General features: G+C 42.4%; 1 protein-coding gene across 2 annotated transcripts in view; it reads left to right on the top strand.

The window, feature by feature from the left end:
• Positions 1-1,445: 1,445 nt before the first annotated feature.
• The window catches only part of DGCR8 (DGCR8 microprocessor complex subunit), a 28,003-nt gene continuing 19,800 nt past the window's right edge, over positions 1,446-9,648 (top strand). For both annotated transcript variants that reach the window (XM_074844332.1, XM_074844333.1), the window contains exons 1-3: positions 1,446-1,580; positions 7,147-8,145; positions 8,577-8,739. In XM_074844332.1, the coding sequence (XP_074700433.1) occupies positions 7,423-8,145; positions 8,577-8,739 (886 nt within the window). In that variant the 5' untranslated portion in view covers positions 1,446-1,580; positions 7,147-7,422. The remainder of the gene's footprint in view (positions 1,581-7,146; positions 8,146-8,576; positions 8,740-9,648) is intronic.

The following is a 9,648-nucleotide window of genomic DNA, read 5'->3' as shown; positions in this document are numbered from 1 at the left end:
CAAACAAAAACATTTATCATAGTTAAATGCTATTACACTGTCAGGGATTAAACCAATATGTATCATCATCATATTTTGTGTCTGATGTTGACTTCAAATTGGTGTGATAGTGAAGGACAAGAGAGGCAACCCTATAGTTTAAGTGTATCCATAAAAGCTACTATAGTTTTCTATTTCAGGGGGGAAAGCAAATGATAAAGTATCAGACCGAATTAGAACAGCAAATGTTCATTAACCCTTTAGAAGTAATTTTACACAAATTGTGTAAGATGTTTTCTATAATTATTTGGGAATTGTGTCTAAGCACTACAATCCAATTTGGGGTTTATTCTGTCAACTGCTTGGTATATATGGCATGAAAGACAGTCTTGGATTTATCCTTTTTAAGTTTTTAAGGGGTAATGCTGTAGTTGTGCTGCTTAGACATAAAGTGTTTGTGGGAAGAAGTGGCTCTTTTTTTTTAGCTGGCTAGTGTAGGGGGAAAAAGCCTTGAGCAGTCCTTCCATCTGCTCTGATGAAAGGCAATTAACTTCCTACAACCCTTGCTTCTGCTATATTTTTCTAATTTAAGAACAGCTGAAGTAAAAGGACATCCAGCCTTAAGAATCGGCAATACTCCTCGATTATCGAATCTCACACTATTACAACAGATGAACGGGGTAAGAATCCTGGTACGGACAATTCTCTTAATCGCCTTCCAAGTGTAAAGAGGCCCCCCAGTACACGCTGTACCCCCCGCAGCTGGGTGCAGTCCCGTAGCAGCCCTCGCAGGGTGGCTCCCAGCGCCGGTACGAGGAGGGGGGAGCTCAGAGGCCGGGCACCGTCCCCGCGAATAGCGGCTCTGCGTTCCTCCCTCGCAGCAAAGGTCGGGCGCGCCTGCACCGGCGGGGTGAGGAGCCTCGGTAGGCTATTTTGGATGCGATGAACCCAGAGACCGGGCCCCAGAGGCCAGGCGGGTCGCGGGCCCTCAGCGACACCGGGGCGGCCCTGCCCGATCGCCTCAGCCTCGCTGTCCGCCCATCTCCCCTCAGCGGCCGCCCTTAACGACCTCCTTAGGCACCGCTCCTTGCTGTCGAGGATTCCTCCCTCGGCTGGGCTGCCCTGGAGCCAGCGCGATGGCAGCGGCCCTGTGCCCGGCCCGGGGCCTCCCCGAGGACAGGCGCCCGCGGCGACGGCTGCCCCGGGCACTAGACAAAGGAGCCCGCCTCCGCCCGGCGCAGCTCCCCCCGTCATGGCGGGCCGCGCCCGCCCGCCGCCTCGGGCCCGCCCCCGCCTCCCTCTCATTGGCCTGGTGCTGTGAGGGCGTATGCCTTTCGCGCCTCTATTGGCAGAGTGGGTTAACATGCCAGGGAGTCTACCAATGGTTACCGAGATTTCAAATCCGTGACAGAGGCGACTGGGAACGCAATTGGCTTGGCGAGCCCCGGAGTCCCGCCTGCGGGGACTGGAGCGGCTCGGAGCAGGCGTTTAAAGATGGCGGCAGCGGCGCGGAGTGGGGGACGGTTTTCGTGAAGCGGCCGAGCTCGCCCTCCCCCCGCCCCACTCGCGGAGGAGCGGCAGGGACACCGGGGATGGCTCAGGTGGGTGCTGGCCCCGTGGGGTGTCGGGGAGGGCGTGCACGAGTGGGCCTGCGCCGCCCAATCGCCGCCGCGCGGGCAGTAACCCCTCCGTCCCCACAGGCCGCGGCGCCTGCGGGGGCCGTCCGGCCCGCCGCGCTCCTCGCTGCCTGTATGGCTGGGCCCGCCGCCTCCGGCCGGCGCCGCGGGTGGGGAGCCGTGAGGAGCTTTTCCCCGAGCAGCGGAGGCGAGTGCACCGACGCCCTGTCGCTCAGCGGGCAGGGGGCTGCCCTCCCCGGCGGGTGTTGCCATGCGGCGCTTCCCCGGCTGGAGCGTCCTTTCCTCAGAGCTGGTGTTCTGTTTTGTTTAGATTTTTTTTTTTTTTTATTTTGGCGGGGGGTGGTGGTGGTGTTTTTTTGTTTCCCTCCCCCAGCCACCTCCCTACTCGCTCCCGCCGTAGAATTGCATTCAGGGTAGTAGAAGGAAAGGAAACGCCATGTCTTTCCACCGTCCGCGCACCTCCTTGTCAGTGGGGTGATGGGGAGTATCAACTCCGGCGTGAGTTTCTACCCCGCGTCGTGTCTCAGTACGTTTGTGTGCCTTAGGGTAAAGGGAGGGTGAGAGGGAGGATTTCCGCTGGACGCATCCGTTTATACAGGGCAGAAGAGCGTGTCTCGCCTCCTGTGCAAAGTTAGGAAGAAATGGCAGCCCTTCACCAACGTGTGTGCGGACGCCCATTCACTTTTTTTTAGTTCTGGTTGGGACGGTGAAGATAAGGTGTGTCTGTCCGTAACTCAGGATTCTTCTTCATGTGTTCCTTCTGTTAATAGTGAACTACAGTTATATCTTTCTCTAAATTATCTCGTTCAAACTCTAAAAGGTTTATTCTGTTAATTTCACGGGGTTTGACTGGAAAAATAGAGTTCTCTCTTTTGCACCTCTCTTCCTTAGGCTTTGGGTTTACCTATAAATTCTGTTTGCTTGCTGAGAGCGTGGGCCCTCTAACATCCAGGTATCACTCCCTCATAAACTGGGATTGAGGGCTTGCTGGGTGAACCCATTCAATTTACTCCCTTAGGCTGTGAGTTAAAGATCTAATGCTAACATCTTAAATTTTTCTTTTGTGCGTGTACGTCTTTGCCCTTCTGTTTAGGTAACTAGATTTAAGGGTTCCTGTTTTTAATTCTGGATGAGGAGTTAGGTCACTAGTTCTTTTGGGCAGCTCCTTTTGATTATCAGGATTACTTTGCTTTTCTAGAGAATGAGGGGGATTTGGTTCCTTATGTCTGTCCTTTTCTTTACAAGTAAGAAGTTATTTGTGATGTATAAGGAAGAATTTTTTTTTCTCCTTTCTAGGCTCTGATTTGCAGATATTTTTTAAAAAACGAATGAACTGAAACCATCTAAACCCAGCCAGAAAACTGGTCAAGCTATAAAAGGACCAATTGCTTTGCCATTTCCGAGGGTGCCTTTCCAAAATTATGCACTCTGTTCATTCTGAGATGGGATGAAGTCTTATGAACTAGAGAAGTTCTTTAGCCTTGTCTGTATTTGCCACTGATAATTTTGTGGTTGGGCCTTGACTGCATTTTCTTAAACTACCATGATAACTTACACAGACTGGTTGTTTCCTTCAGAATCTTTCTATTCTAAAGCTGGTAATGGGGAGAGAAGCGAGTTCTTGTCTCTAGTAGTTAACTTACAGAATATTTTTCTTTTGAGACTTACTCTTCTGGTTTAAAGAAAATACAGCCTCTTTGGTTTTTGGGGTTTTTTAGTCGTTGATAATAAAAAGGATTAACTTATTTATAGGACTGTATGTATCAAAAAGATACAATAGGTATAAGTATAATGAAAAGATAGATGATTGTGAGCGAGGAATTACTTTGACAAGGGTTAAAGCTGAGTGGATCCTTAAGCATGATCGATACCTCATAAATTCTGCTCTGCAAAGTTGCCATTTGGAGCTGGAGGAGGGCTTCCTATTTGGATAGCAAATAAGGAGAATTTGCTCTGGGCCACTCTTTTGGGGTCCACTGAATGTGAAGTAAGCAGTTTCTGACAAGGAATCCAGTTTCTTTTTAAAACTTTCTGGTATGCTGTGCCTTGTTCCTGATTGCTGCTACAGGTATTTATGAAGAAAATATGTGTGTGTGTGTGTATATATATATATATATATATACACACATATAAAAATATAGCACTGCCGACGTGCTATACAGTGAAGGCAGTTCCTCTTTGAGTTTGAGCAGTGCTGGTTACAAATGTTAAGATTCTGGTTTTTTTCCTCTTGTGAAAAGATATACCCTGTACTTCCCCCCTTATTCCTCCCCCCACCCTGTTCTGATTGCAGGAATAGGTAGTGGTACTTATTAAACAAAGTAGGTGTGGTGTTTTTTTTTTATTTCTGCCTTCAAAGAATATCTGTAAGACAGCCAAGACAAGACACTCCTTTTGTTGGGACCCGCGCAGTTTGCTACGTTACATTTAGATGTCTACAATGTATGTTTCTCTGAGTTTACTTTGCGACGTGAAACTTTTTCAAATTAGCTGCTAAAATAAGAGCAAGCAATTAAAAATGTGAAATTTCCATATTTTGGTGACATGCAGAACATGAGCTGTGCATTCGTATTTTCAGCAGTTCACCCAGAGGTCCTTCAGTGTTTTGTATTGGCTGTTGCAGCTGTCAGTGGCGTTCCATATCTTTTTAAGGAGTCTTCATGGAAACTGTCAATGGAACTTGGTGGAGTCTTGGAGAATAAAATCTGTTCTTTCATGGCAAATTAATTGAGGATGACAATAGGCAGACTAACTTACATTTTATTCTAATACTGCATAACCTCATATGCTAAGTCTGTTTTTATACGTGGTGGCTGAGTTGCCCTGATCTAAGGTCTGTTTGGCTGGTTTTAACCTCCAGGCTCATGTGACACATCCTTTCAGGTTTCATCCCTTCTGTCTTTCTTTTACAATACCTGATATCTACAGGAAAATCTTTATTGGTTTTGTTGTGTTGGGGTTTTTTTTTCCCCAGCACCTGATATAAAGGGCATATTGTACATCAGCTGGCAAGAAAGTAGATGGGAATTGGACCTGTGTTACTCTGCTTCTCCCTAGCTTTTTGTAGCTTATAGGAAGGTATTGTAGCCCACTGTAACTGTAGAGCTGCCAGACTGTTATCTTCCCCTAGGGATGTGGCAGGTTTATGGCTAGAAATGCAAAAGCTAGTTTAAACTCATCTTGGTCTAGTACTTGTTCTGGCTACAGTATGTGGAATGAGTAGTAGACAATCCCTGGCAGTGATTTGGTATGCTATTCATTATTTGAAGGCCAACAAGAAGGGGATGACAACAAGAATTTCATTGTTAATAGTACTTGAATAGAATAACAAGACATCTTTTCTGCAAAGAGTGGAGGTGTAGTACCAATGAACTACCAAAGCTAGGCAGGTAAAGATTAATTTCCTGTGTTTTGACATTGATGGTGTTAAAACACTCCAGTGTAGGAGCAGGACGTGTATCGGGGATCTGGAAACTGCATTCACGATCGTATCTTACGACTTGTCAAAAATAGTCTTTCTAGTTGGACCAGGTAGCTCCTTGATCATATAGGAAGGTAGTACTCTTTCAAATTCTAGAATACCAATTTCAAAATTTCATTTCTGTGTAAATTACTTCTGCTTGCTCTTTTCAGCAGTCTTCTAAAGACTCTAAGGTAGAAGAATTAGGTTACTTAAGCATTTAGTTTCCAGGTTTTACTGAACTTGTGCTGTGACTTTTGATTCTTTTGTTCAGAATTAACAGTGAAGACATGAATGATTTATTGTGAAGAACTTCTCTTTTTAATCTGAAGAGGAGGAAAGGGGAAGGTTATTAGACAAGTATATTTCTAGAAGTGTTCTATGTAACCGTAGGTGTTCCAGAACCTGTTGAAAGAAGAAGGACTTGATTACTGCTTGGGTGATTTTATGATCATCTTGTAGGATGGAATGGGATTAAATATATAGATCTGGTTGTTTTACTGGTGAATGAGCTGGTTTTCATTCTGGAAAGTAATAGGTTTGTATCAGAGAAGATGGGATTATTTTAGATCTTTTATCAAAATGGAGTCCTTTTCCTTAATAATTCTACAATGCATGTCAAGCTCAGTGTATTAAATGTGTCACAGTTTTGAGTATATTTAAAAAAAAACAACCCACCACAAAATATGAACTGTTCTGCTGTCCCAGCAAACTTTCTTTATTGCCAAATCGCTAAAATAAGAGTTTGCTCTGTTGTATATTTTGCTTTCTTCCAGCTTCCAGGTAGGTAGTTCTGTGTGCTGTTGAATTTTAATTAATCCTATTATAACTCCCGATTCCCAGCTTCCTGCCTTACCCCAGTTGGTGTTTGGATAATACTGTTGGTTTGTTCTGTCTGGGCTGGCATAGAGATACATTAGAGAATTATATTTGGCTTCTGTAAGTCCCTCATGACAACCCAGACGTTCTGCCCTGTTGCTTTCAAATGTTATACAGCATCGTGAAGGACTCGGAGCTTATCTTTCTAGACCACTTGGATAGACTTTCTCTGCTACCTGGAAATACTTTGAACAGGGCAGATTCAGCCAGCTGGCTGTCTTGGGCAGAGTAGCACTGCTTTATATCTAGCTGGTAGGAAGATTTAAACCCAGTTTAGGGTGGCATGGAGGGACTTGGAGAAACCAAAGTAGCAGGTAAGAAATTATGCTTCATTTTCCCAGGTGCTTATAGTCCTGCACAGATAACAAAAGTAGCCGTCATAGATGTGGTAGAAAGAACCCACTTAATGTAAAAAACAAACAAACCCAAAACACCACCCCACTCCCTGTAAAATTTCCTAGAGCAATCGAACATTTTTGTCAGGTTAAATTACTGAAAACGTTGGCTTCTAAATGCCTTCCAGAATTAATTTGAGCTTTAAGGCTATGTGTCTGAACCTGAATTCCTCAAACATAACCAATATATAGTCCCATAATAGTATAGAATATAAGATCAAATGTCTAATATCTGGTTATCTAGAGAGTTATATTGTATGAGTTTTTACTAAATTATGAGTCCTGTTAAAACTTCCAGTGAGATTTCAAAAGTAGTAACTTAAACTTTCAAAAAGCCATGTGTCTCATAAGACCATAGTTGTTAAAATTTTGTTGGTTTTGCAGATTGTCTTAAACTGTAAGCTAATTATCCTTTCTGCTGTGTGGGTAAGTATGGCTCAAATACCAGGTTATTTTAAATAATGGGAGAATCCCCCCAAAATGTACAGTTTTTAGTCTGGTCCGTACAAATGCCATGCTTAATGTCCTGCCTGCAGAGATAGTCAACAAATTATACAGGCAGCTATGTGTTAGCAAATTCTTGTACAGATCAAGCAGTAAAAACAATCTAATTTCAGCCTCATTCAAGATGGTATCAAGACACCCTGCTTTTTTCACTGTAAAAGTGTCACTCTTAATTCTACTTGAAATTTAGGCTGGAAGGAGTGACATTTTGCCCGGGATACTATTTCCATTTTTTTTTCTGTGACAAAGATCTTTTTTTTTTTTTTTTTTTTTTTTTTTCTTCTTCTTGTAGGTTGAAAGAAGAAAGGGAGACCTGCTTGTCCAGTGAAGATGCAGTCTTAGTCTTCAGCTATTTAAGCTGAATGCATTGTGATTTCCAATAATTGAGACAGTGATTCTGAAAGCTGTCTACATTAATGAAAAGAACAATGTAGTCAGCTTAACTGAATCATCAGTGTTGCATATTGAATAGAACATGATAAACCAATCTTGATGGACTTATGCATGTTAGGAATATAGATATAAACATTTATTGAAGCATTGTTTTTTTAAAACAGTAGTTTTAAAAATGGAGAAATATGAAAATGTACCACCCCTCCCTAAAGAACCTGCAAGAGAAATGAATGTGGAGAATCATACTTGTCCCCCACCTCTGCCGCCTAATGAACAGCCTCCACCACCTCCCCTGCAAACGTCCAGTGACGCAGAGGTAATGGACGTTGGCTCTGGTGGTGATGGACAGTCAGATACCCCTGCTGGGGACACGCACAGTATCTGCAGAACACAGCTTCTCACAAAGGGATCTGCCTGCTACAAAAGTCGTCTTATAATAGACCCTAACAATAGTGACCAAAGCCCAAGAACTGCTCGTCATGCACCTTCAGTTCGAAAGTTCACCCCAGATCTTAAGTTACTTAAAGATGTAAAGATTAGTGTTAGTTTTACAGAAAGCTGCAAAAGCAAAGATAGGAAAGTTCTGTACACTGGAGTTGAGCAGGATTATAAGGCAGATACAGATTTTGGTATTAATACTGTCAATGGGGATTTGCATGTTTGTCCTTTTGGTGGTAGTAATGGTAAAGCTGTAGGAATAGGGGGTGAAAATGATGACAAGAAGGATGATGAAAATGATATTGATCAGGAAAAGAGAGTGGAATATGCAGTTCTGGATGAGCTAGAAGATTTTACCGACAATTTGATGGAAATAGATGAAGAAGGAGGAGGGTTCACATCTAAAGCAATCGTTCAAAGAGATAAAGTGGATGAAGAAACCTTGAATTACTCATATGAGGTAAGTAAGTCCAGAGGTTTTTGGTGGGTAAGAGGTTTCTAAGTGACTAGACAAAAATGATGTTCACTGAAGGAGTCTCTTCTAGAAATGTGCAGTACTTGAGTCAAAAATGCAGAATTTTCAGAGACAGAGCTTTGCTGAAAACTTGTAAATCATCTTGGTCAAACTTCTAAGTTGTGTGGCAGCTTCTGTAGTCTTGTTTAAAAACATTTAGAAGGCTTCTTACACACTTGCAGCTCATTTTATTGTGAAAATATCAGTTCTCACAAAAATTTATCTTCTTATTTTTCAGTCTTTTTACTGGAATCATTGGAAATTTCTAGTTTCTCTCTGTATGGAAGTACTCAGAGAAAATGTATACTTTTTTCTTTGCAAGGGGAAAGGGAGGTTAGTAGACCCAGAAGGATAGTGTCTGATGAAGTCTCTTTCAGGATGACTTTGATAATGATGTGGATGCTCTGCTGGAAGAGGGTCTTCGAGCACCCAAAACAAGGAGACTAGAGAATGAGAAATATGGTGGTGAAAGTGATCACCAGTCTGATGGAGAGACAAGTGTGCAGCCAATGATGACCAAAATTAAAACTGTACTTAAAAGTAAGTTAATGTTCATCTATAAATTTTTTTGTGTGGCTTACATCTATGAACAAAAGTATATCAGCAAGCAAAATTTAGATAGCAATTCTTGTGAAATAATTAATATGTTACAGAATGTTATTGTTTGAGGGCTTCTTAGTATAGGATATGATTTTTCACGTTCCTGAACAGGGAAGGTAATTTTTGGGAGTGTTTTTGATCTTAATCTGTTGTATGTAGTATGAATATATTTTAGTGTGTGGTTTTGTGGAAAATTATGAAGAATGTCACCTCAGTGGTGGGGAGGTAGACAAAGATGATCTGGGCTTTTTTGTCTCCAATACCATGAAACAGCTGATGACTGTTTGTGGTCATTGTGGACTTCTTCCTACTTTATTTATATAACTTCTGTTGTTGAAATTACGTGAAGTTTTTAAGCATGCAATACTAGGCTAAAAATCATTAGGAAAGTCAGTGGCTTACATTTATCCAGTTTCATCGTGTAAATGTTACAAACTACTAATAAAGAGGAGCTGAGAATGTGTACCAATCCAGAAGAACATAACTGAAAATGGTTCAAATTTTAGTTCTAATTCAGACTTACTCTAGAGGGAGTATTTTACATCTTCACTATATTCTGAAATAAGAAACCAAACAGTTTTTCCCTTCAAAAATTTATACTAGCACAGGATTGCCAGGAAGCTCCCAGCTAAGATGAGTCTGTTCTGTGATTCCTGGTGGAGGGAGGAGTGAGACCATTCTCTGATTTTTGGAGTAGAAAGGAGTGGGGCCATGGATTACTAACCTGAGTGTGAACATAAACGTTTTACTGTAATACTGTTTCTTTTGCTATGTGATCCTCATACTGGCTTATTGTGCTCAATTTCAGTCGTGTTCTGGAAGAAGTAATATTCGTGACAGCTAAGATAC

Source organism: Strix aluco, chromosome 18 (genome assembly GCF_031877795.1).
Source record: "Strix aluco isolate bStrAlu1 chromosome 18, bStrAlu1.hap1, whole genome shotgun sequence".
NCBI lineage: Eukaryota > Metazoa > Chordata > Aves > Strigiformes > Strigidae > Strix > Strix aluco.
Note: the sequence above shows the minus strand (reverse complement) of the source record. Positions and strands in the feature narration are given on the sequence as shown.